Below are 26342 nucleotides of genomic sequence, written 5' to 3'. Positions count from 1 at the left end.
TGTTTGACACCGGTTCTTGTAAGGCAGAAGGAACATGTAATTAAACAAAATCTGTGGTAAAACGCGGAAAAATTCTGATTCACATGTAGAACACACAAATCGTATCCCATCATGACCGATTATAGTCTTGAACTCTCTATAAACTTCTTGTTTGCTTTCGAAACTTAGCTTGTAGCAGACGCACAAACATTTTCAGCGTTACGTCCCTGATCCACTGGTGAAAAGACAACTTTGATCCTCACCTCTTTCATCTAGAACTGCTTCAAACAACAAAGAGAATTCAGAGAGTGGTTAAGATTGAATGACTGTCTGTGTCTTATGTGCTGTGTTGTATTATTTTGCTGTTATGTTATTCTGACTTCAGGATGGCGCTGCGAGAGCGGCTGCCTTTACAGCAGCTCCGATACTTTTTGTTCTTCCTTTCATAACTGTGCTGCTGTAAATTGGGAATTTCTCCATCGTGAGACAAATAAAGGTTTTCTTATTCTGATACAACTTCTCAGGCAGGGTTTCAATCAATGAATTAACTTTCAACTTTTCATACAACAAAGGAGCTCAAAGTGCTTTACGGAAAAGCAATGTAATAATACCTCCCACACGTACGTACACGCACACGCAATTTTAAAACCACAGACAAATAAAGAAACTGAGAGAAACACCATCCGCCAGTCACCACGTCCACTAAGGGAGTTTTTTTTCTGTCGACCGACAGGGGTCGCTGCAAGGCTGCCTGGAGTGCCTCGACGGCGCAGAGCGGCGCTGAAGCTTGCAAGTGGAAACAGCAGCCGCGCTGCGCGCTCCTGTAGAAAGACAAGCCGACAGAAGAGATGTAGCGTAGCTTTGCTGGGACTTGGTGTGCTCAGTCGTCTGGCTCTTTTACTGCGGAGCATTTTGGCCGAATCTCACCGCAAAATGGGACGAGCCGCTTGTATCTTTTGCACTACGACGCAGTGTGAATGTGTCGCGTAATGCGATCGCGAGGAGGAGTTGCCTTTTGGGGGGGAAACGTTGATGTTGTGGGACGCTTTTCGCCGCGGAGGAGCTAGTTGCTAGTGCTGGCTAGTGGCTGTTGCGGCTACTCGGGACGTCTTTTTTTTTTCGCAAGGATGCTCCGATGGATACGACAGCAGCTGGTAGGAGTTCTTCTGCAACGTTGTCAAGAGTGTTCACTGCAAAGTGCATTTGAGATTTGTCACTTAAATGAAGGGTGACGGTAGCCAAGAAAAATGTGGACGAACTTTAGTGGGCAATTTGCTTAGCTAGCTTTGCCAGATAGCTCTTTTGGATGATGTGTCAAAAAAAAAAACGTCGATCCATATAATCCAGCCAGCTAGCAAACGTCAAGTTGGTGAAAACGAGAAGACAATGTAGTCAAATAGACAGTCGGGTGTTAGCGTTGAGTTGACTTCCGACTGGCATTAAGTTGAGACGCACTGGCAGACCGGCTGCTTCATTTGCTCAACTTGTGCGAAGTCAGTTTGAAGTTGGTTTGGGTCCGTTGGCGTTTTGTACGATTCGCCCTCGTGCCGAGAAGAAACAACAGTTTTGATGACGCGGCGACCCAGATCATCCTCCACTTTCATGTTGAATACCGGTAATTACCGCGTAGCGTTACAACTCTTACAATACAATACTCTTGTCTCTTCTGTGGTTTTGTGCTATGACTTGCTACATATTTGCGGGCTTTGACTGCTCGGGTTAACGCATCATTTCCATCCTAAACTGTCTCTTTTTAAACGAATATTTTATGTGTGCGCATTCATGGAAAGCAAAGAACGTTCGACTTCCTCTCATGAGTTTTGTTCTCATCTGTGTACGCTCAAAACACGAATTTCTCCTCGTACAACAATGCCCAAGGCTCGAGACTAACTTCGTACTGGCTATTTTTTTTTCTTTGTCGTAACAGCGCAAAAGTTGCAGTTTTGTAGTGTATATACCTGTATTTATTTTGTTATAGATACAACAACTACTTTGTTGGTGCACCGTTAATGTCTTTTTAAAGTAACTATTGACTGGTGAATGATTTACTAAAACGTGGTCATCATAAAATAATTGATTTAAATCAAAGCTGCTGGTGCTAGAGGTGCTCCGTGTCAGACGGTTGGCGAGGACTTTTGAACACATTCGTCCTCAACATTCAAGGAGTCAATCGTTCTTATCTTATCATCCGCAGCTATTTCCACTCGATATCTGATGGGCAAAGGCCTGTCCCCGTAACCCATTTTTAGGATGATATATTTTCACAGAAACGATCACGATGAATGATTATATCGTTGTTGGGTTTTTTATGCTCCTGAAACTATGATAAGCCGTCGTAACAGGAGCAAATTAACATTTGATTCTCAAGAATATGAAATACTGGCATTAAGTTGTAGAACAAGAAACTAAATGTAAGTATAACAGACTCAGGCTCTTGTTAAAATGGCACTTATTAGCAAATATTAAACACTTTGTAACTTGGTATTGAGCGTCGTTGGACTTGTGCCATCATATTGATGGGTCTTGATGCAGAACCGTAGTCCTCGTAGCTCTGTTCAAGAGTGACTCAGCAGTCATTTCACCAGATGTGGTTTTTCGGTTTGCACTTCTCACTTCCCGGCACCTGACGTTTGAAATAATGGCTCGTTTGCAGTTTCCTATTTCTGTCAAACCTGGTCGATGTCGACTCTTCACTTTCTTGTGCCATACGTTAAGTTTGTGTGTGACCAGTGACGGACTTCTTTGCTTGGGAAGGGGTCACCGTTTCCAACCTAATTTGACCTCTCAGCAAAAGACAAATAGACATACTTAACAGGCTGAAACAACATCCCGTGGCAAAGATAACAAACGGCTCGGCTGAAAAGCAGTGTTATGAAGCCACCTATGAGCAACGTTGCGTTGCGCCTTTGACAGCGGCGGCTACACAGCCACGACTTGCCCTGAATATTCATCATACAAGAACAGAAGTGTCACTGATTGTCATGTTAAAATCTTTATACTGTATTATTTAAGACTCTAAGAAAACTTCTGTGTCGTTAATTATTTTTTTTTTTTGCATGTTATGGACAATTTTTCCAGTTTAAAAAAGAATATTTAATGTTTTCTGATCTTTACATCTTTTTCAAGCCACGCCTTTGGAAGGATTTAACATGTGCGCGTGAATGTGTACATCAGGGGTGTCTGAACTACGGCTGTTGGGCTATTTTTTGGGGGGGGGGGTTCCTAAATGTGGGTAGCTCTGCTTACTGTAAACGGGGAGTTCACAATTGAAAAAAACTAAAAACACTTATTGGTCCGATTTGTAAAAAGTGTCTGTGCGACCTGATACACGCACACACGCACGCACGCACGCACACATGATTGAGCATGCATAATAGAGACACAATGATGTACATGATTAAAATGATCTGTGAAAAGTCATCCCACTCTGGCCCCCGTCTCGTGCCTCTTGTTTGATCGAGCGCCACACTTTGATACTTTGATAGCACTCCAAGTAACTGGATTGGAAACGACGCGGTCCTCGGGAAACTATGAGATGGCAACTGTGATTCAGGAATGTTCCCGTTCATGTCTCTTTACAAGTTTTTGGGCTCATCTTTCCTCCGCTCTCCATTCCCCTTCTACCCCCTCCACCTCCAGGGCTTTGACCCGCCCCACCAAAGCGACACCAGGACGGTTTATGTGGCAAACCGCTTCCCGCAGCACGGTCACTACATACCTCAACGTTTTGCCGACAACCGAATCATATCATCAAAGGTACGATTGCTTAAATAGTAACAGTCGGATGGCCGCTCTCTTGTCGTTGTCCCAATTCCGGCCTCGTGTCTACGTAGACGTTAGAATCGGTCGCCGATAACGAGAGATGCCAAGTTTGGTCCTTTTTTCTTGCGGGCGCTTCGCCATCTGTTATGGGGAGGGTGAAAATGTTCTGTAGACGATGAGGCGCCCGCGCGGGAGACTGATCGCATGCATTAGAGTTGAGCAGCCATCTTAGGTTGACTTGAACTTGCTAGCGGGCTAATCATTTGCCTGACGTTATTGTTTTACTCGAATGTGACTTCTGAGCGCCAAAAGCACGTCAAAAGAGAGAGGGAAGTCCTTTCTTTCTACTTTGTTGGTGCACCGCTAAGTATTTGTCTCCTTCTATTGCAGTACACCATTTGGAATTTTGTCCCAAAGAATCTGTTCGAGCAGTTCAGAAGGATAGCCAACTTTTACTTTCTCATCATCTTCCTCGTACAGGTAAACGCGCGCACATTCATCTCCTCACGTGACATCAAACCCTTCTAAAAACATGCATCTTGTTTGCGCAGAGGAGTGTGAGTGAATGAATCAGCAGCCCGTGGGGCACCGGTAGGAGATCCCCCCCCCCCCCAAAAAAAAAACGCTGCACCCTCACGTTAAGTAAAAAAATGGAGCTTTACAAGCGCCCTTAAGCATGAACACATCACAAAGCATCAGTCCGCCGGCTCGAGTGAGATTTGGCTCACAAGTTGTCAGAGCGCTCCCCAGTTATGTCGTGAAGCCCCAGCGATGGACTCGACTCTTTCGAAAAGGCTATTTTCACCCACTCGACTTGTCAGTGAAGCTTAGGTCATATTTGCCGCACGGAGTAAAAGGGCCCCTTTGTATCTTGACGGTGTGGAAAGACAAATCAAATTTTTTATTTTTATTTTTAAATGGGCAGGGACGGATAACTCGATCCACGCCGTTGCAATGCCCCCCCCCCCCCACCCCCTCGTCAAGCCAAGTATCGTGGCGGCTTTTCAACCCGAGGCCAATTGACATCGGATCACGGATGCAATGCTTTTTTTTTTTTAAATCTGCCTTGAATTCACGCGGGTTCAATTTTTTAGTGGCCATTATTTATCTTGAAACAGAGATGACATAACACACAAACATGGCATTGATATTTTGACACCATCGAGGTCATTTGCGTCTATTGATGAATGTGTGGACCGTAACAGTAGAGATGTACATTTGTTTATTGGGCAAAAAAAGAAAGGCCGATTCACCGACGACTCAGAAAAAGGCCCTTAACCAAAATAATTTGGATTATGGCCGAGAAAAGATTCAAAACGGTGCATTTGTCTCGTTGATGGTTGATGTCAGCGTGCAGCACGTTCCTCTTTTATTTAAAGCGGCAGCGTGTGAAACAAACTGTCATTTTTCCACATCTCCTCGACCCTCTTTGCAATGACAAATGCAAATTACAAACGCAAGGCAGTTAGTCTCGTTTTACCGGCGATACGCACCCGTCATGAGAATGAATACTTTTTTTTTTTGAGCATGTTTACTCTCTTTGTCTTTCCAGTTAATGATTGACACACCGACTTCCCCCGTCACGAGCGGTCTGCCCCTTTTCTTTGTCATCACAGTAACGGCCATCAAACAGGTGACAACTTCTTGCCTCGTGGCTTCCCTTTCGCCGTGTCGAAAACGCAGAGCGACTGTAACGACTCAACACAGCGCGCTTGTTGTCGTTTGTGCGGTAGCGCGCTGGAATTATTCTGTTGCAAACCACTTTCGTGATCGGCGTCGCGTTTGTCAGTATCCAAAAGGTCTTTCATTAGCGCCGCTTGGATCTGTTGCAAAAATCTGATATGATGCCTTGACAGGGCTACGAGGACTGGCTGAGACACAAGGCCGACAACGAGGTGAACGGCGCCCCTGTGTTCGTTGTCCGCAGTGGAAGCCTGGTCCAGACAAGATCCAAGAACATCCGGGTATAAAAGGGAAACGGTCACCTCCGAAAATGTTGGCAAGGAGCATTGTAAACAGGCCAGGAATTTTTTTTCGAAATCATGTGGCCCGTGTCAAATTTCAATTTTTTAGTATTATATACAGTATATTATTTTGTCATGTCGCGGGCCACTGAGAAACGGGTGGCGAGCCACAAATGGCCCCCGGGCCATCAGTTGGACACCCCTGATCTAACGCCTGCACTCGGAGTACAGCGCCCATGCACGCAGGTGCCAATGTGTGTTTTCTGGGCTGTTTGCGCAGGTGGGGGATATCGTACGCGTCGCTAAAGATGAGACCTTTCCGGCCGATCTGGTGTTGCTGTCATCAGACCGTTCGGAGGGCACCTGTCACATTACCACCGCCAGCCTCGATGGAGAGACCAATCTCAAGGTGTGTGAAGACGCCGCTGGCCTGCGGGGAAGTGGGATTGTGTGAGAAAATGATGAAGCGGCTGTCCACTATTGATTGTGGTTGCGTTCCGTATTGTCCGTTGTCCCAAAGTGTGGCAATTGCATAAAAGTGACCTTTTTTGGGGTTCTTGTAAAAACAAGCCCTCCATTGTGGTAAACATCTACCATAAACATTTTTGACAAATTTTCATGTTTTGTTTTGGACCCATGTGTGGCAAGATACAAAGAGATGACATTCCTTCCTTGACAGCTCAGCGCCGTGTTTTAACTTGAACTTGAATCACACGTTGGCTCGCCTTTCCGAAAATATTCTCAACTTGAACCAGCTTTTGTGTGCCCATGTTTGCAGACGCACTTCTCGGTAACAGAGACGGCCGTCTGTCAGTCGGTGTCCCGACTGGAGACCTTGCAGGCTGTCGTCGAGTGTCAGCAACCGGAAGCTGACCTCTACAGGTAATTGAACACACAAAAACGATTCTGTCCCAAATCTTCGTCAACCCTTGCTAAAAGGCATTATCCTTCGCAGGTTTGTTGGTCGAATAACAGTGACTCACCACGGGGAGGACGTTGTCAGGTGAGATTTTCATTCATTTTAGTGTGACTGCTCAGGATTTTGTTTTTTCAATCACATTTTTAAATGAATATTTATTTCCTAATGACAACAATATGTATACACGTCCATCTTTTTGTTAATTAACACTGCGGGACGTTGCTTCCGCTGTATGTCAGACCACTAGGTCCGGAAAACTTGCTGCTACGAGGGGCCAGGTTGAAAAATACCAAAGAGATATTCGGTGAGTCAAAGGCCTCGTTCAGTGCGATGTTTGACAGCGAGTTCAAGAGAGAGGCCGTTTAAAACTCGCAGCTCTGTCTTCGAGATTTGATACGGATAGATTGCTGCTCTGAACTAAATTACTGACAGCGTACCCTTGCTATTTGCCAGTTGAAGGGGGAAAGAGTGCCCTGCTGTACATAGCCAATCAGTTCGTAATTGACGCCCCCAAAATGGAGGTTATTACAAGTAGATGATGCTAGCCGACGGCAGCAAATCATTAAAAAACGAAGAGGATCATCAAGTGCCCACACCCTGACAACTGCTTTCAGTCCTTCGATTATTCAACATCGACAAAACACCTTCTTATGAGACTCATCAATCGTATTAGCTGGCATGCTAGCCTGAATAGCATGCTAGCACAAACGGACGTAGCTTCACGCGCGGGCCAACACGTGTGCGCTAATACTTCACACAAACAGTGTTAAATCACGAAACACACTTTCTGGCATTTAGGCACACTCAGTTTTAGCTTCATGAGCAATCTCACATTGTCCTAACATAATACATTTAATCTCTGGTGTGTTTTACTGTAGGTGTTGCAGTTTATACGGGGATGGAGTCCAAAATGGCCCTCAACTATAAATGCAAGTCTCAGAAACGCTCTGCCGTGGAGAAGTGAGCATTTTCGTTGTCAAATTAGCCCCATTCCATTTCGGTGCATCTCCGTTGTATATTGATCGGGAACACGGGACATTAAATAGCATATTGGAATGAAAGTGGACCTTTTCCACAATGCGTAGGAACTGATAAATGTCCATACAATGTGACAAAAATCGGTCATTCCATGTGTACTTGTGTCTTATACTCCCCCTCGATTTTGAATGATTTATTTTATCAATGGGAAAAAAATGCGCGTTATCCTAGAGAAATATTCGTCAGGTACGTGTTGTTAAATACATTTTCCCATATCAGATCAATGAATACCTTCCTAATCATCTACCTGGTCATCCTGCTGGTGGAGGCTGTCCTCAGTACCATTCTGAAATATGCCTGGCAGGCTGAGGACAAATGGGACGAGCCCTTCTACAACCAAAAGACCGATCAAGAGAAAAACAGCAGCCCGGTAAATTGTCCAAATGTCCTTTTGTCAGTTGAGCAGATGATCCGCTCGCTACAAATGTGACATCGAATGGGATATATTTGCCGTATCCGCTCTCTCTTTTTTAATTTCTTTATTTTTTTAAAGCATGAATAACCTTTTTGCCTGCCGCGTTCACTTAAGATCAGCTTTTCGGATGTGTGCGCTGTGTGATTGTTTTCGATGAGCTCCGAAGATGATGCATATGCATGCATTTCATTGGTAGCATGCATATTTATTCCACGAAATCAGCAAATGGATGCCTTTTTTTTTTGTTGTTGTTCCAATGCAAGTCAGACTTTTACCGTCATTGAATAAATCGAATGCTTACAACCGTTCATTCTAATTCTTCCGCTCTTAACCGCTGACTGCCTTCCTTTTTTTTCCCACTCAATGGAACACAAGTTGTCCCCATTTACGTCCCACAGATTTTGAAATTCATCTCAGACTTCTTGGCATTCCTGGTTCTCTACAATTTCATCATTCCCATCTCACTCTATGTTACTGTGGAGATGCAGAAGTTCCTTGGTTCCTTTTTCATAGGCTGGGATTTAGACCTGTACCATGAGGAGAGTGACCAGAAAGCTCAGGTCAACACCTCAGACCTCAATGAAGAACTCGGCCAGGTATGAAACAGACGGACTAAATGTATGTAATTGTAAATAAAGGCGAAATATAATTTAGAAATGAATTAGCCAAAGCTAAAATACGTTTCTGTGAGCGCGAACGGTGTCTTTCATTTTGTTGTTGTTGATCGGTCAGTTTACTTGCTGAATTGTGGAATCTTGAATGTGGGACTTTTTTTTTTTTTTTCGCCACACAGAAGGTATGTGAACGTGCAGGTTTGTGTTTGACAGGTGGAATATGTGTTTACCGATAAGACGGGCACCTTAACAGAAAATGAAATGCAATTCCGGGAGTGTTCCATCAATGGGATCAAGTATCAGGAAGTGAATGGCAAACTTGTGCCAGAGGGTCGAACTGACGATTCGCCGGATGGCTCGACGCCAAATTTGGTAAGACCGACTCGACTCTGCAAAGGGCATGCGTGTCTTGAATTTCAAATCCAAATATACACATTGTCTTTTTTTTTTTTCCTGCGCTCCCTGCCCCCCCCCCCCCCCACCCCTTAGGATGGAGAGGAATTGCTATTTCTCAAAGCGGTGTCATTGTGTCACACAGTCCAGATCAGCTACGACCAGCCGGACTGCCTCTCTGGCGCAGGAGATCCATTCTCCCACGTCAACGGATTTTCCTCCAATGAAATGGAATATTACGCTGCTTCACCAGATGAGAAAGCTTTAGTGGAGGCAGCGAAGAGGTAAAGTTAAATCTTGGCTGGGGGCGGGGGGGGTGCCACTGCCACTCCACACAATCTCTAACAGACGCCGTTTGCTTGTTTTGCATCCTTAGGATCGGTGTGACCTTTACCGGGATCAGAGGCGACACAATGGAAATCAAAACGTTCGGCAAAGCAGAGAAGTAGGTTGTCACAACGTTTTCGTGACCCGATTCATTCAGAACGTTGGTTGGACGTGCCAGACGATGAGATGCTTTAAATAACAAATCAATGAACATAAAGTGGCAGATAATTGCGAAGTGGGAAGCGAATGACACGTTTTTTTTCCCCCATTTCAGCCGGGGTAGTCGTGCACATTGAAGTTGAAGGGGCGGACACTTTTTTTGGAAGTCGTGTTGGTTGACCTTTTCCTGCCCCGCCTAACGGCTGCAAATGAGTGATTCTTCTTCTTCTTCTTACATTTTCAGATATAAACTGCTCCATGTGTTAGAGTTTGATGCCAACCGCAGACGGATGAGTGTCATACTCGAGAGCCCTTCAGGTACCGGCAGTTTTTCTATTGTTGAAATGACGTCTATGCTGAGAAACAAACGTCAAGATATTTTCCAAGTAATCGATGGCAGTTGAGGAGATATCGATTGGGTTTTTTTTTTCTTCGATATTTGAACATACGTTTGAGGATGATGAAGCGTAATCTCTTCATTTTATGTGGAATGTTGAGTTGATGGATGCCTGCCTAACTTTTTGCTTTGATTCAACCTGGAGGTGGCAAAGTGCTATTCACCAAGGGAGCAGAGTCGGCCGTTCTTCCTTTCGCCACTAGCGGTGAGATCGAAAAGACGAGAATTCACGTCGATGAGTTTGCCTTGGTGAGTCATGGGATGTTTCTTGGGACAATTGTCACAATCGATACAAAAGGCAGTGAACAATTCTACGCCGCACTCGGCTCAAGCAATGAAATAAAAGCAACCAACATGTGGACCTTGTCACAAAGTCTATCCGCCGCTCCTAATTTTTTTCTTTCCTTTTCCCCATCCCCGCTGCAGAGAGGGTTGCGGACCCTGGTGGTCGCATGTCGCCACTTCAGTCCACAGGAGTACATTGAGGTGGACAAGCATTTGAACAGCGCCCGCACTGCGCTGCAGCAGAGGGAAGAGAGACTACAGCAGGCCTTCGGCTACGTCGAGAAAAACCTGCGAGTCCTCGGAGCGACGGGGGTGGAAGACAAGTACGCATTTCTTATCGACTTAACAAATTGACGCATCTCAAAGTGTCTCATATAGGATGCGATTGGCACAACATTCGCAGTGACCGCTGTTGACCCTTTAAATTATTTTTTTGAGTGAAGCTGGCATTAAGGGTTTGGGGGGGGGGGGGTTTTCCTGTAAAACTGGGGAGCGGCTCTCGAGGACCAGACTTGGCCCCACCCCCTGAGCTCAACCGATTGTCACACTATTCTGTGCATTTCCGAACTGAAAGTCATTCTTGTGATCTTGTGTTGCCAGGCTCCAAGACAAAGTTCAGGAGACCATCGAGTCCCTGCGCCTGGCGGGAATCAAAGTGTGGGTGCTGACCGGCGACAAACACGAGACGGCGGTCAGCGTCAGCCTCTCCTGCGGTCACTTCCACCGAACCATGAACATCCTGGAGCTGCTGCAGCAACGCTCGGACAACGAGTGCGCCGAGCAGCTGCGCAGGCTGGCTCGAAGGTGACTTTGTCTTCCACGAAACACGCGTCTTTACCGTTGAAATTTCTGATCGCGGGGGGGGGGGGGGGGGGGGGGGGATGATGCGCAGGGTGACCAATTTGGACTCCCAACTGCTTGTTTGAGCTTTGCTAACGTCGGCTCCTAGGATCAAAGAGGACCACGTCATCCAGCACGGACTGGTGGTGGATGGAGCCAGTTTATCTTTGGCTTTGAGGGAACATGAAAAGCTCTTTATGGAAGTTTGCAAAAACTGTTCGGCGGTGCTGTGCTGCCGCATGGCCCCGCTGCAGAAGGCCAAGGTAGCGACATTATGATTGTTATCTTTAACTCTGAGGATCGTCGTTTGTTTTATTTTTTGCATTTGCTGCTACTTTCAGTAAATCAACACGTTCTTGCTTCTTTTTTTTTAAAATTGAATATTCAATATTTTTGGTTTAACGGTCTAAGATCCAGTGCAAAAAAAAAAAAAAAGTGCTATTTTCTTTTTCTTTTTGTCCAGGTGGTGCGTCTTTTAAAAAGCTCTCCAGAGAAACCGATCACCTTGGCCGTTGGGGACGGAGCCAACGATGTCAGCATGATTCAAGAAGCCCACGTTGGCATCGGTAAACAAGCGCCCGGGGGTCGTGTCCCGCCTTTTTCAACTCTTGGCCTTTCCCAGTGTGGGAAGCGGCGCCCTGACAGCTCTTTCTGTCGCCGCAGGCATTATGGGAAAGGAAGGTCGCCAGGCCGTGAGAAACAGCGACTATGCAATTGCCAGATTTCGATTTCTGGCAAAACTACTGCTGGTCCACGGTCACTTCTACTACATTCGAATCGCCACACTCGTGCAATACTTTTTCTATAAGGTGCGGTGAGTCCAAAGTGTTCCTATTGGCGCTTCGCAGGCCGTTGATCATCGCCCCCCCCCCCCCAAAAGTTTTTTCAGATGATTGAATGCAACGTTGCACTTCTTTCTTTTGCAGAATGTGTGTTTTATCACACCCCAGTTTTTATACCAGTTCTTCTGCCTGTTTTCACAGCAAGTAAGTTTGTTTTTGTGCCCTTGATTATTGACCGCATGTTTATTTATTTTTTTTTCATTTCCGTGTTGCGCAAGACCCGAAGTGGTGACTCGGTTCGCGACAACTTGAAGTTCATTTATGTCAGGGTTCCTTCGAAAAGTGCGGCCATTTTGGGGCCAGCACAATAAACATTCTCGAACGCGCCTCAGAATAAGAAAGGGGCGGGGGGAGGGGGGAGCGGCTTGTCCGCAGTCACTCATTTGTCTCGAAAAATCCCCCCCCCCCCCAGTTTGACACGCGAGCAAGCTGTTGAGAATGCGCCCAAATGATTTTGAATCGCCGTGAAGCCGAGTCATATGTTGACTTGCCGCTGCTGACTGTGTTGCAGACTCTGTATGACAGCGTTTATCTGACGCTGTACAACATCTGCTTTACCTCACTGCCCATCCTGGTGTACAGTCTCTTTGAACAGCTTGTTCATCCACACGTCCTGCAGACTAAGCCGGCCCTGTACAGGTACTCCACAGGGGACCCCCCCCCCCCCGAGCGCACCGACCCACACAGCTTAATTTATAGAAGAGTTGAAAATGTGTTTCCTGTCCGTGTTTTCTTTACAGAGACATCAGCAGGAACGCTCTGTTATCTTTCCGGACGTTCCTCTACTGGACGGCCTTGGGCTTCTGTCACGCTTTTGTCTTTTTTTTTGGCTCCTACACGCTGATGGGCGAAGACACCACGCTGATGGGCAACGGGCAGGTGCGTGCCCGTGACCCTTTTTTTTTGCTCATGTTTTAGTCAGATCTCAAAAGTAGAATCCCCGAACTCCCACCCGGCACGAATGCGATGAGCTTTTTCCTCCGGGTGTCCACTTCTCCTCCCGAGGGTCAATTAGAGCACATGCAATGTTGATGTTGTGCAAACCGGCTTGGCATGATCCTCTGCGCTCACCCCCCCCCCCCCCCCCCGACCTCTCGATTTCCCGATGTGTCGCGCTCCCTAATGGCAAGCGTTTCCATGGGTTGAATTTGTTTTGAGTTTTATAACCCGTCTCTGGTTTTTAGACGTTTCATCTTGCCTCGGTTTGCAATTTGTGTCATCCTAACTGTTGCTGACTTTTCTCACTTATCTTCTCTTGCCATCTTTCATCGGCTCCTGCCTTCATGCCGTGCATGTTTTCAGATCTTGCGAGCTAACAGGCAGCTGGTAAGCATCAGCTCTACAATTTGAAAGCTTTTCTGCGTGGCGGGCGGCGCTCAATTAGGAACGACACAGTTTTGTTTCTTTTTTTTTTTTTTTACATGGGTGATCATTTTGTCTCCAGACACTAGAAATTATTGCGTGGCTTTTCTCCGGGTATTCCGCTTTCCTTCCACATTCCAAAAATCATGCATGGCAGGTTTAATGGAACACTCGAAATTGTCCCGAGGTGTGATTGTGAGCGCCGATGGTTGTTGGTCTGTGTGTGCCCTGCGATTGGCGGGCAACCGGTTCAGGGTGTCCCCCGCCCGCTGCCCGCAGGCGGCTCAGATAAGCTCCGGCTAGCCCGCATCCGAGCGGATTAGAAAAGGGATGAACAACTCACAGAAAAGCTGCATTTACTGTACATTTAGATAGCCTCCGCACCCACACGGATCAGCCGTCGATTAACTTTTGGGTCAACGTCTCTTCCTCAAGAGAAACTGCTGCATGGTCCGAGCAATGACGACGAGTTCAAGCGTTAAGACGGGCATTTGCGTAACTCGAATCATGATTTATTTTGTGGCAGGAAGTAATGATCACATTTTGTAAACTGGAGAGAAAAAGGACTCATTTTCTTTGTCAATTTTTCTGTCACCGACAGATGTTTGGCAATTGGACTTTTGGGACGTTGGTCTTTACGGTCATGGTCATCACTGTCACGTTAAAGGTAAACGATTCAAATATTTTTGCTCTTCAATTCAAGTGGTATTTTGCGCATGCGTACGTGCGCTTTGGCTGATGGGATGTTGTTGTTGTTTTTTTCTTGGCAAATCCTCAAAGCATTGTTTGTTTTGTAACCTGTCGATATGAACGTTTCACACCTTTATCGCCCCGTCTGCTCGAACTAATAACAGCTGGCATTGGAGACTCACTTCTGGACATGGATGAACCATTTTGTGACGTGGGGCTCAATTGCCTTCTACTTCATCTTCTCTCTCTTCTACGGAGGAATCATCTGGTAAGAAAAGTCCTGACATCTAAAGTACCGAATCATCGTCAGCCGAGAACCTTTTTGTCCTGAAATTAGTACAACCGTTTCATACCAGCTGATGAGAGGCTGTCACCTTTCACCGTTCATCGAAATTGTTAACACTGTAGAATATAAATATGGTCAGTTCCCCCGAAGAGTTCTTTCTCAGTCACCTTTTGTTTTTTGTTCACATTGTTCCCCTCACACACAATTTGTGAACGAGGGCGCTTCCTCTTCTCCGTTTGCTCTCACAGGCCGTTCCTCCACACGCAGGACATGTATTTTGTCTTTGTGCAACTGCTGTCCAGCGGCTCGGCCTGGTTCGCCATCATCATCATTGTCATCACGTGCCTATTTCCCGACGTGGTGAAGAAAGTGTTCTACCGACATCTGCGGCCCACCGGCACACAGAAGAGTCAGGTAGAAGGGGCGGCAAAAGGAGTTGGGGGCAATCTTCTTGTCAAATGAGTCATTGACGGAGCGCACGTCTGGCAGAATCTCACCAAAAATCACATGGGGGGGGGGGGGGCATTGAAGCGGCCATGCGGCGGTTGGTGACTGTCGTGGCGGCAGTCCCCAAACACGTTGGTGGACACCAGCCACGCAGGATGCCGTCAATCTGAAGGAGGAATCGTTTCGGGCTTTTATTGACATTCTGGCGGACTTTGGAGGCAGCCGACGGGTTTACCGGCTGGCCGAGCGGACCGTAGCTTTGGTGGTCACCTAAGCGTGGGGGTTCGTTGAGGCCATGGGGAACGGCTTTGAGGAAATTCTGGTCCACCGTCTGACATCAGGACGGGGGAAGCTGCGCATTCTTAACACTCGGCACTGCTGGCCGCGACTCGGGATGTTGTGAGTCGATGCGGAGGGGATGTCAAAGACCGCCTCAGTTCCACCTTCCCATGGGAAAGCAGAGTCTCGGGTCTCTTGAGGCGGTCTCGCTCTCCTCTCTCCGGGGGGGGTTTGAGGTCAACAAGGTGGTTAAAAAGCACCCCGGGGACTCGGCTCCGGGGGTGGATGAGATCCGCCCGGAGTTATTCAAGCTTCTGGGAGGATGTCTTGGTCGACACGCCTCTGCAACTTTGTGTGCACATTAGAGATGGTGCCTCTGGATTGGCTGAGCAGCAGATTAGCACGGTCTCACATTTGGACAGTGTGGGACTGCAAAAAGCGTGGCGTGCCCCTCTCCAGGACGGGAAATGAAATCCTGCCGCCTAGTGGAGGAGTTCAAGTATGTTGGGATCTTGTTCATGAGCGGGAACGGGAGATTGACAGGCGAATCGGTGCAGGGTCATCACTGATCACGCATGCAAAATGGCCAAAATGAATTTCTTCCTCAGGGTGTCCGAGCTCTCCCGAAGAGAGAGGGTGAGAAGCTCGGTCATCCGGGAGCGGCTCCTCCGCATTGAGAGAAGCCAATCGAGGTGGCTCGGGCATCTGATGAGGAAGCCTTCTGGACACCTCCACGGGTTCCAGTTCTACCCTGAAACCGTTTGGTGTTCTTGAACCCGTCATGGAAAAGTCCCTTCACATCTGACGGTCGGCCTACAAACACTTCGGGGTCCGCCCCCCCCCCCCCCCCGAAAATTTGGACTAAGTGGCTGGGGAAATGGAAGTCCTGCTAAAGCCACCGCCCCCGGCCGGATAAGCGGAAGAAAATTGCTGGGTCGTGCACCGCTCGACTGTACACCGCCGTAGTTTCTGCTTTTCACGCACTCCCTCTTGCTCCCCTTCGACTCGGAAGGCGCACCGAACATTTGCATGAATTGTGTTTTGCGCCAATACATTTCGGCTTCTGTCCGGAGGGCACAGACTCCTCACGGCGCTCGCTACACTTGCTGTCATGACCTTTTCCGCTTGTGCGAACCGACCGCTTAATCATGCAGACGTCACGTGTCTTAAAATAAGACCGAGGGGGAGGGGGGAGCGGGGGGGGGGGGGGGTCAGAGGAAGAAAAATCCATGAAGGAGAGCGAGAAGGAAAATACTCTCAGATTACATATTTCCATCGTACGCGGTTAGGTCATCACAAAAGGTGGCACGTTCAAACAAACAAAGCTGACCAACTTCTGGCTTTTTTGTCGGGGGGGGGGGCTGTCTCCAATCTTTTCTGTGTGTGCTCTAACCTTTGTTGTCCTCGTGTGTGTGTGCGCGCGTGTGGTTTTCTGAAGGTCTAACCTCTCTGTATGCTTTGGCGTAGATGTATTCCAACTGTGTGGCAATAGGTGACGACTTCATCGCTCTTCAACCTCTCTCCAGAGCCAAGAACCCGCTGGGCAAAATTAGGTAGAGAACACCAGACAGAGTCAGCCCCCATCCCGACTTTGAAATATACTGTGTTCCAAGTTATTTTGGATGGGAGGATTTCAGTCAAACGAGCGTTTTCCGCTATCACTCTGGGGCAGGTTTGTTCATTTCTCAGATGAGCCAAATCAAGCGAACGTTCTTTCCACTTTTCTGCATGATTAGGCTAGTTTACTTTTCGATGCGTACACGTTGAAATGAAGTCGCGCGACGCCGAAACGCCCTCTCGTCGATCGACACGTCACAGGGGAAAAGCAACGCGCGACGGTGGGCTCCGTTTCGATCCCCTGCGGGTTTCCGAATGACCTCTGCAACACACCATCTCCCGACCTCAACCCTATTGAGAGCATTCTGAAACGGAAGCTCAACCGAGGGGCCGGATAATGCGCACGGTTTGTTTTTAGCGCAAATTTGTTGAATGCTCTCTGCGTTGACAAACTATGACAGATTGAGATCTTTGTTTTCGCAAAGCTGCCGCGCGTTTCGATTCATTTTGCAATTCCCGCTGTCAGCTTGGCGCAGTCGCTAAAAGGAAAAAAAATGAATATCAAGGGAATGTAATTATTGATGATCAAAAAATGTTATTCTCTGTCAATACTGCATGCTTAATAATTTGGTACACAGTCTATTACATTTAAAAAAAAAATTGAAGACTACTAACAACATTGTCAGGTCTTCCTCTCTCACTCACACACACTCGCAGTTAAAATATTTTTTCATGTGTTAAGTCGGCGTGCCGTTAGAAATGAAACCCCGTATCTAGCGACCCCATTTGCAATTTGACATTTCGTAGGGCTTTAAGACTTTTTAAAAGCAAGGGAATTTCACAATTCGGTGGCTTGCAGTTCCTGCAATCTTAAAGCTCGTACGGAGAAACTACCGTACGCCAAGAGTTGTTTGTTGCTGTGGGCGTCATGTTGCAACGTTCACACCGGCTCGCCTTAGTCGTCGCTTTTCTTTCTTCCTTTCGTTCTTTCTTTTTTTTTTTATTTCTGGCTTTGCGTGTCTTGCGTTTGAGGCGGCGGCCGAGCCGGAAGCCGCTCGAACCACCAGCCGGCAGCGCTCACTGTGCGCATCTTGTGTCCTTCAGATGGAAAAGGACGAGGGTTGAGTCGGCCCACAATCTGACTCTGTTAAGGCCCGTCGGCGCCCAGGGGAGGACAATTGGCACCTGCTAGCTGCTTATCCTCCCCCCGCCGCCCTCAGCCCAGACCCTTGACACCCCCTAGGTAGTAACGTCCGACTCTCCCATTGTACTGTACCGTCATTGCCCCGGAGCAACATGACGTCCTACGGACCGGCCGGTCTGCCTGCGACACCCCCCCCCCCCTTGCTCGTCGCTCCCTCCCTTTCCTCGGCGCCTCATTTTGTCATCCCCACCCCCACCTTTTGATGTATCCTTGCATCCGCAACCGTTGCGATTCCGAAAGCCCTCGCCCACCTCCACCGTCGGCCCCCAGCTCGACCCTCAACTTGGGCACGAGTTTCCCGCGCCTGCCCCCCCCCCCCTCCCGTCCGCCATTCTTCAGTCGATTTGACGGAGAATGTGCTCGGCATGCTGACATCTTTCTGTCATGTTTTCCTTGAACCACCTGACCTTGCTGCCTGTATCCTAGCGCATGTTCAGTCTCGAATGATACATTGTCTACTTTGACTTTATTTTATTTTATTTTTTTGTGATCTTAAGTGATCTACAAACCCACCACATTGACACTTGAGGATCGATTGCCGTCTCGCGGATCAATCAAATGACTCGGCAAATTAACGGAATTTCAACGACACATTTGTGGCCGTGCTGCAGTTTGTGCTCCGCAGATGTCCTACTGTCGCCGCGTTACAAAAATAGTACAGATTTGTCCGCGAAGGGATTTAGCACGGGGGAATTTCTTGCTCGCGGTCAAATGGGGCGCGGTCCTTTGAAACGCAACCCCAAACGAGCGGGGACAAAATCAGAGTTGACCTTGTCGGGTTTACTCTGCAAGGAGGTCATTTCAGTGTACAGAGTGGGAAAAGATTTGCACTCTCTTGGGGGGGGGGGGGGGGTCTCTTGATTATGGACAAAGCACCCGATTCAATATGTCAGGATGCAGCAACTTTCCTCAATTGTACACTTTGTGGTTGCCCAAAAAAACAAAAACTGCTGATCTTGGCCGATACTGTGGTTGGTTTCTGATGTGGATTGGATTGCGAATGAGGCGTCGCAGCGATGACGAGTTGACCTGCGCTGAGCTTCTGGAGGCTCATCTTGGTCAGAACAATCTCTGTGCGCTCGCATTCCAACGCCACGCGTGGACTCACGGCAGTCGGAGGGATGCCGGATCCGAGGCTGTCCATCACAGTGGACGAGTGACTTAGCGCGCGAGGCCCATCGCATGTTTGATGGGCTCCTTTGGAATGCGAACAACAAAACCTGGCCCCCCCCAAAAAAAGGTTTTCTTGTCATGACTAGCTTCTAAATTTGCGTTTCTTTCATTTGGACGTTTTCGTCCCATTTGGTGGCATGCTTTGAATGTTGACCTTCCATTTGCCAACATGGCTTCACTTTTGAGTATGATGGTGACTTTGTTTGCGTGGCTAACGAGGTCTCCTCTTTCTCTTCCCTTTTCTCTCCCCACGGCACGCCGCGTCCCGAAAAAGTCTTTGTCAGCGCCCCAGGCCAAGGCCCTCAGCTGTCTGGAGTCCTTGTGCTGCTACCAACACGGGCAGAGCGTCTGCTCCCGGCTGGCCCGCCACCTGGAGCAAATGAGCGGACGCTGGCCAAGCGCCAGCAACCACTGCGACGCATCCGGTCGCGGCAGCAGGTGGGGAAGACCGGACCGCCTTCGGTTTCGAACGTTCGGTCCGCGGGCCTGCGCGTTTCGGCTCATCGTGCGAGCGCTTGTGCGGAACGGCGCACGCTTTGGTTGAGTATCAAATGATTGGGGGAAGGGGCATTTTTGAAACGCTCCTGGCGGGAAGGCACCGCAAGGCCGGCGCCGTTCGGAACGTCGCGTCGTTACTTACGTGCATCAACTGCGATCAACTCCGGCCAAACCGAAAGCATCGTGCCATCGCCACAGTAAAAATCTCAAGCAGACAGACAAACAGGCATGCAACAGGGCTCACTCTTAGTCCCGATGTAACTTTTGTCCATGTGCTGGCCTGTCATTAGTGTACAAGCCGTTTGGCGTTACTAGCTAAGCGGTTTTCTTTGACTATTTTCCTGAACGCCTTGTACAGAAAGCTGATGAAAAGGACAATACAAACAAGACCCGATTGCTTTCTTGAAAAAGTTGAAGAATTGCAAAGTGCCCCTTTCATCCCTCCAATTTTCTCTATGCGGCCCTCCGACGAAAAAGTTTGGACAACCCCCCCCCCCCCCGGGTTAGATGGAGACACACTTGTGTCCGTGTTCTTTTGGTGAGTCCTTTGCAGATTTTGTGAGCGCACGAGAAGAGGTGCACTGCGGGACCAAAAAAAAAAAAAAAACCTCCACAGCCGTTGCTCCTGGAGCAGATTGCAGCCATTTGCCACGGAGCTCGTCGTCGGGCTCCCTTCAGCGTGTGCACATAATTACAATTGGAGACGCGCTTCGTAATTACGCCAGCCCGTGTCCTGAGTAATAATCTCATTAACCCTGGAAAACTTCAATTATTGCGAAAACGGTTCGTGTGCCATTTCAATGAGATAATCTCTTTGGGCCATCGTTTTATATTAGCGGCAAGTACATCGTCTAATTCCTTCGGCGACAAAAGATTCCCCCCTCCCCTCCCCTTTGCCTTGGAGTGGATTCTTCAAACTTAGTCATCAGCCTAAGCGGCGACTTGAAAGGTGAACAGAATGCAGGCTTCGCGTGTTCTAAACCGAGGGGGTTTAAAACATTTCGTTTTAAAGGTTGCCGACAAAAAAAATAAAAATAAAATGGAAGGATGAGAGGACCACTTGAAAATTCGTCGCCTTTGTGAAATGCACTCAAGCCAGTCAGGAAAAACATTTGAGATTGTTTGGATTGTTCATCAGCTTTCCGTCTCCACATTCGGAACCCATAAACTACTTAGGTGACTAGTTTTTCACTTATTTGAGGATCATTCATAGTTTTCGCCTCGAAAATTGAATTGTTTTTATTCAGCATGCAGTCTTTGGAGGAGAAATTGCGTTCTTCTTTTCATCATTTATTTGTATTTATAGCGAAAAGCTCTCCAGAACAGAAATGGCACCTCTTTTTTCTGACACCCTCCCTTCAGACTCTGCCCATCTTTCCTCCTTTTTAGCTAACCTTGTGGCCCAAATTAAATGTCATTTTTAGTGCCGCAAATGGCCCCCGGGCCGTAGTTTGGACACCACTGATCGCATCGCACCAACAAAGCCTCGCGCCGGGTTTTCTCTCAACGACCCTTCCTTCTCTTCGCCTCTTTCCCATCTCGCTCGCCCCCAAAACAAACCTAGATGCAGTCAGTGCCCCCACAAACAAAGGCCGCCAACAGCCGACTTGACTCCAGGCGACAAAGCTGGAAGAGACGACGCACGAATTTGCGTCCCACCTCTTGGCCCTTTGCAAATGTCACGTCACCGTCACACACAGTCATGGCCTCATTTCCATCAAAAGCCGAGTTACAGCCGTCGGGGGGGATGGGGGGGGGCGGTGCAAAAGGGTATGTCAATATAACCCAAAGGAAAAGGACATTGAAAATTGTTTGCCGTCGCCGCCTGAAGGCCACGACGCGACTCAAGTGTACCTTGTGAAAATCTCGGATGTGTTTATTTCGACTGAGCTGTCGATTTCGGTCCGCCTGACATCAGGAAGTCCGTCGGTGCGTCCATTTGGAATGAGGCTTCACTGCTCAACCCCCCCCCCCCCCCACCCCAATCCTATTTCCAAATCCCGTTGCACTTTTTCCATCGCTCCATCCTCCACCCTGCTTGCTCGGGGTTCCAAAATCGAACAAAGCGATTTGGCAGCCGCTGGCCCGCCCCTTTTTTCGCTCCCCCCCCACGGCATGACCGCCCTAACCCTCAGGTACTGCTGCCTCGTTTCAGGGCTTGGACCGACGCGGACAACTTCTACTCCAATGATCGCAGTGTCCTGACGCTGTCTCCCATCGAGGTCTCCCGTTGCTGAGCTCCACTACCCCCCGCCCCCCATCGTCACCACCACCACCCACAACCCACAACCCCTCGCCCCGTCTTCAAAGCTTACTTGGGTGGAAGTCCATTGCGGACTCAGCTGGAGCCGCTCATGAAACCAAAGGACACTTGTGGACCTGAAGAGTCGAAGGTCCTCAGCAGCGCATGAAGCTCATTTGCGGAGACGGACGGCATATCGCGCACTCCACGGCCAGCTTGCACTACGACACCATTTGTCCTCATTTGTAAGACAAATCTTTTTGACATTTCTGCACATGAGGACAACGTTCACATACTCGTACAACAACTTGTTACTGCAAGTGGAAGCAAAACTGCGCACTAGTTGACAACTGCGTTGTGATGTCAACCAGAAGAATCTCGTCACTAGTCGCACATGTGAGCTAGTTGGGGGGGGGGGGGGGGGGGTGTTCTGTTGTTCGTAGTAGCATGCGCCATGAGCTGACTAAGGAAATGTCAGACAGTTTTGTTTTTTTTTGGTAACTAGTAAGACAGTTCTACGAACACACTCCACTTATTCTCCTCGTAAGCCGAGTTGGCTTACTAGTGAGGACAAAGAGTGTCCTAGTCCATGTGGCCTGAAGCTCTGGACTCAATGCCCAAAAGGTCTTCCATGGGCACTCCCGCTCATACTCGGATGGACTGCAGCCACGGGACCGCGCTGCGGCGCGGGCAGCGCCCAAACTCCCGATGACCTTTGCCGCCACCATCCGGGCGGCGATCTGCACTTTCACGTTTACGAAATGGAGTAACCCCCCCCCCCCCCCCCCCCCGTAGCATCCAGCAGCCGCCGCCAGCCGTCATGGCCCGCGCGTTCCCTTCGGACCGCCGGCCGATTCCTTTCGCCTCGATACCAAAGAGCTGCGTTCTTTTTGTGCCTGCCCGCGCACGTGCTTGTGCGGCTTTCTCGTCTCGATTTCTCCCGACCTCAAAAGTGTGTTGTGGAAGCCATATTCTTTTATTTATTTTTTTTTTTCCCAGGCAGATGGTGGCTGTCGGGTTTTTTTTGTTTTGTTTTGTTTTGTTTTTTGCCTTCTTCACTCAGCCCGGCGACAAAAAGGCGTCTGTCTGTCCGTCCGAGGCCGGGATGCTCCACCCTTCCCGTCCGATACGTCCGATCGATGGCGGTCCAGCGAACGGGCAGACGCCTCAGCTCGTCCCGACTGACGCACGCCGACTCTTGACCGACGAATGTTTCCGTCTCCTTTCAAACGCCGTTTCGTGTCTACAAGTCATCTCGTTCATTTCTTCAGTCATGCTTCCCTTTCAGTTTTTTTGTATTTGTGCTTTTGAACATGACGTGTTGATTTCCCGTGGAGAAGCCCGACAAGACAACCGTTTTAAACACGGCGAGGTTGGAGTTGTGATGTTTCCGTTATTTTTTCCAAGATCCTCCATGGAGAGCCTTTCCTGGTCCGCCATGTCTTGTTCTGTTTTGTTTTTTGGTGTTTTTTTTTTTTTTTTTGGATTGATTTGTGTTTGTTCCATAGCGCTATCGTAGACGAAGTGTGAGCGCCGCGTGAACTCGTTGCAAAGAGTAGCACCATTTTGCTCAACTCGGAGGCGGGCGCGTCAGTTCATTTTGCCGGCCCGTCCTTCTCCAGCGGCCGAGACGCCCGTCCGCCTTTCTCAATCTGTCATTCTTTCAAGCCCAACAAAAATTCCGTCATCGTTGCTTTCACGGCGCTTCCGTCGTCGCTCAACGAGAGTTCAATATGATTCTTCATGGTTCAATGTGAAAATGGTTCAATATGAAAATGGTTCAGGAAAATCTTAAATTCATTGAAGGGATGATTTATTCAGGAGGCTACTCAAATGTCATGGCCCGAAAAACCCGGAGTCTCCCCTCCACCGGAACAGTTCGACCCAACCTGTCATCTGCCACCAAGCATCACGTCATTTGAAAACAATGTCAAAGGAAGTTCAGGATTGAGAACGTCTGATGTGTGATTTTGTGCACAGTCTATTCATTAATAATGTCTTTTGTTTTGTTTTTAAGTCAGACAATGAAAGCACAGCACTCCGTTCTAGTCAATCGGTCCCGACCCGGTTACTGACGACGACGTCAACGGTTGGAAAGCCACTTCTGTCGCTGCTTGGTCCGTCCCTTTCTCAACGTTTCCAGTCAATTGTTGGCAAAACGGGAATCCGTCGTTGATGGGTTGTCGGACCTTCTCACCTCAGGTTGAACTAAACCAAACGCGCGAACAATACGGTCTAGTTTTTTGTTTTCTGTCTTTCCCATCATCAAGGAGAACTAAAGGCTTCTTAGTCTTCAGCTGAGAATCAAAAGCTATCAAAATCCCCCCCACCACCACCACCAAACAAAATCATGTCATCCATCTGCGGCGTCTAATGAAGCCGTGATATCTTGGTACGAGTACATTGGCACCTAACTGAAAACGGTTTTCCTATTATATGAATGCTGTCGATGTTGAGTTTGCGTTTCTAAATGTTCTAAGTGGGATCCGCTAGCTGTGTCCGTGACTTTGGTCTGAAATCAAAATGTTCACGTCACTTGGGAAATAGGCCTTTTTCAATTTGCTTTGGAACGAGTTTCAATTTTGCAGTCCTAAATTATTCAATAAGCCGGCCAGAAAAATGTGAACCGATCTTGCGTGTTGTGCATCAGCACGCGGCTGATGTGGCTCAGCATGGAGGTTAACGGGGAATCATTTGGACTTTCACTCCTGTCGGCTGATGATGTCTGTTGTCTGTCATTCCTCTTGTTATACTGTCTTACAGCTAATGTGTATGAAAATGCGGTTATATTTATGAAATAAATACATTTTTAAGCAAGAGCAGTTTTCTTGTTTGGTTGACCACAATGGGACCTGTCAAAGGCAGCCAGCCAGCCTGACGCTGTGCATGAAAACTCCCATCAGAGGTGTCAAGAGTATTGATGTTACTCGAGTAGAAGTATCAACTCCAGCTTTTTACTTAAGTATAAAAGTAATGGTTTTAAAACCACAAAGTATAAACGTAATACAAGGAGGGGGGTAGTATTGAAGCAAAAGGCACACATTTTCTTTGATACGTACTATGTGCCCTGATAGCAGAAACACGGTTTTCTCATTAATCACGCACTCGTGAAATAATAATGAATCAGATGAATCACCCCCCCAACCCCCAAAGTTTTTGACTTGACCTTGAAGACAAACCCTTGGGCCGCATTACGGGGACCAGTGGCGGGCCGTGCATTTCAACCTTAGGCCTTCGGTGACGTCACATACTGTACATTAACACAATATAGGCTCGTCAGGCAGCACTTAATTTCAGGAGCATTTAAAACCACCAAGTATGCATTCACAATTAAGAGCAGGAAACTAAATTTACAGATATTGTCAAAAATAAAAAGATTTCAAAAATACTAAATGTAATGCCACCCAAATTACGCTGTGTGATCATAAACAAGTCTGTCCAATAAATTGCGCAATGTCGCAGTTTCATAGAAGACACCAACCACACAATAACAAAACAAACTATTCTTTGAAAATGAAATTAACAGATCATTTGCATTTTGAGAATAGGCTATACAACAGCAAATAACTGAAAATGTTGAGCAGCTGAGATTGAATGAATTTTAGTGCACGAAGCTAACTACAATGCGCCATTATAAATTGCAGGTGACCTAATTTATTTGATACAATTTTGTATCTTTGTCATTTTATTTCGTGACCATTAATCCTAACGAAATAAAATAACATGAAGAAATGTAAAATAAAATTAATTTACTCACCAATGTAGTGCCTGTTTACAGAGCCGCAGATCGACGCGAGTGTCCCCAAATGTTTTTAAACGCACCATAGCTTGTAAGTGCCCAGCCGTGCTCTGATGTTTCCTTGCTGCCTTGGTAAAAAACTTCAATTGGTAAATCCAGTGGAAGGTCCGTCTTGAAAATTGTTTGAAAAGTAGTCCTGCAACCAGATCAACGTCTTCTCCTTCAGCCATTTTGGGTCAAAATGCAGCAACAGCTCCCTCTAGCAGGCGCTAATCCAATCACCGAACGCGCACATCCAGTGACGTAAACCCTTCTAGCTGGCCCTGGTACGTAGACTCGTGATCTGATTGGCTATTGCAAGCTGACTGTGCCTGTTCATTTACAGCGCACAGGGGCCTGCTCTGTTTAATCTGAAGTTTAGTTTACCTGGCAACACAAGCTATCTGAAATATGATTGGTTAAAAACTCCACCATAATAAATAAGTTATTTATCGAATACTACTCGAATTCCACTCTACTAAGTGGAAATAATATGACGTAAAGAATACAGAGAAAATTTTTGTTTACATATTTATGAAAATAAAATAAATTAAATTTGTTATTCTCAAAAAATTAAATTTATTAAATGTACTTTTCTGAGAATGTTTAGGCCAGCAGCTACAAACACGACCATGAAAAAACGATCACGTCTGGTCGGCCTAGAAATGCAAATACAGTGCAGTACATTCAAGTGACGTTTTGACTACTGCGCATTAAAAGGTACAGTGTGGAATGTAGTGCCATCTAACGGTGAACCAATAGAATGCCACGCCCTCAGCGTGTCCATTTTGAAGCTAGCAATATTTATGAATTTCGGGGTAAGTTCAGCAAGATGGGATTTTTTTTCCTGAAACGTCATAGCTATAAATTACGACGCATGGTAACATCCGTA

At 47.5% G+C, this 26342-nt stretch overlaps 1 protein-coding gene across 2 annotated transcripts; it reads left to right on the top strand.

Annotated features, from left to right (window-relative positions):
• Positions 1-797: 797 nt before the first annotated feature.
• Positions 798-24491, top strand: atp11b (ATPase phospholipid transporting 11B). Of its 2 annotated transcripts, none has more exons than XM_086115423.1 (31): positions 798-1133; positions 3619-3735; positions 4132-4221; positions 5294-5374; positions 5598-5705; positions 5986-6114; positions 6484-6587; positions 6661-6708; positions 6864-6928; positions 7503-7584; positions 7882-8032; positions 8476-8673; positions 8905-9063; positions 9181-9368; positions 9461-9529; positions 9815-9888; positions 10113-10216; positions 10394-10575; positions 10853-11056; positions 11202-11355; positions 11556-11658; positions 11756-11901; positions 12019-12078; positions 12446-12573; positions 12675-12813; positions 13237-13260; positions 13898-13963; positions 14151-14254; positions 14521-14686; positions 19207-19370; positions 21586-24491. In XM_086115423.1, exons 1-31 carry the CDS (start codon positions 1107-1109, stop codon positions 21665-21667), a joined length of 3516 nt encoding a protein of 1171 aa, XP_085971549.1. In that variant the 5' UTR covers positions 798-1106; the 3' UTR covers positions 21668-24491. The 2 variants fall into 2 exon arrangements, with proteins under 2 accessions (XP_085971549.1, XP_085971550.1); XM_086115424.1 differs by lacking the exon at positions 798-1133 and adding an exon at positions 1149-1594.
• The last annotated feature ends 1851 nt before the right edge of the window (positions 24492-26342 follow it).

Source organism: Hippocampus guttulatus, chromosome 7 (genome assembly GCF_054856545.1).
Source record: "Hippocampus guttulatus isolate MCC_2025c chromosome 7, RoL_Hgut_1.0, whole genome shotgun sequence".
In the NCBI taxonomy this organism is placed as follows: domain Eukaryota; kingdom Metazoa; phylum Chordata; class Actinopteri; order Syngnathiformes; family Syngnathidae; genus Hippocampus; species Hippocampus guttulatus.
The sequence above is the reverse complement of the archived record's forward strand: the minus strand, read 5'-3'. Positions and strand labels throughout refer to the sequence as shown.

Bases quoted from the DNA above. Each gene is read 5' to 3' on its own strand.
- atp11b (XM_086115423.1), top strand. From the start codon at position 1,107: ATGCTCCGATGGATACGACAGCAGCTG. The intron at 9,530-9,814 runs GTAGGTTGTCAC...TTACATTTTCAG, and splicing joins ACGTTCGGCAAAGCAGAGAA to ATATAAACTGCTCCATGTGT. The intron at 12,814-13,236 runs GTGCGTGCCCGT...GCATGTTTTCAG, and splicing joins CGCTGATGGGCAACGGGCAG to ATCTTGCGAGCTAACAGGCA.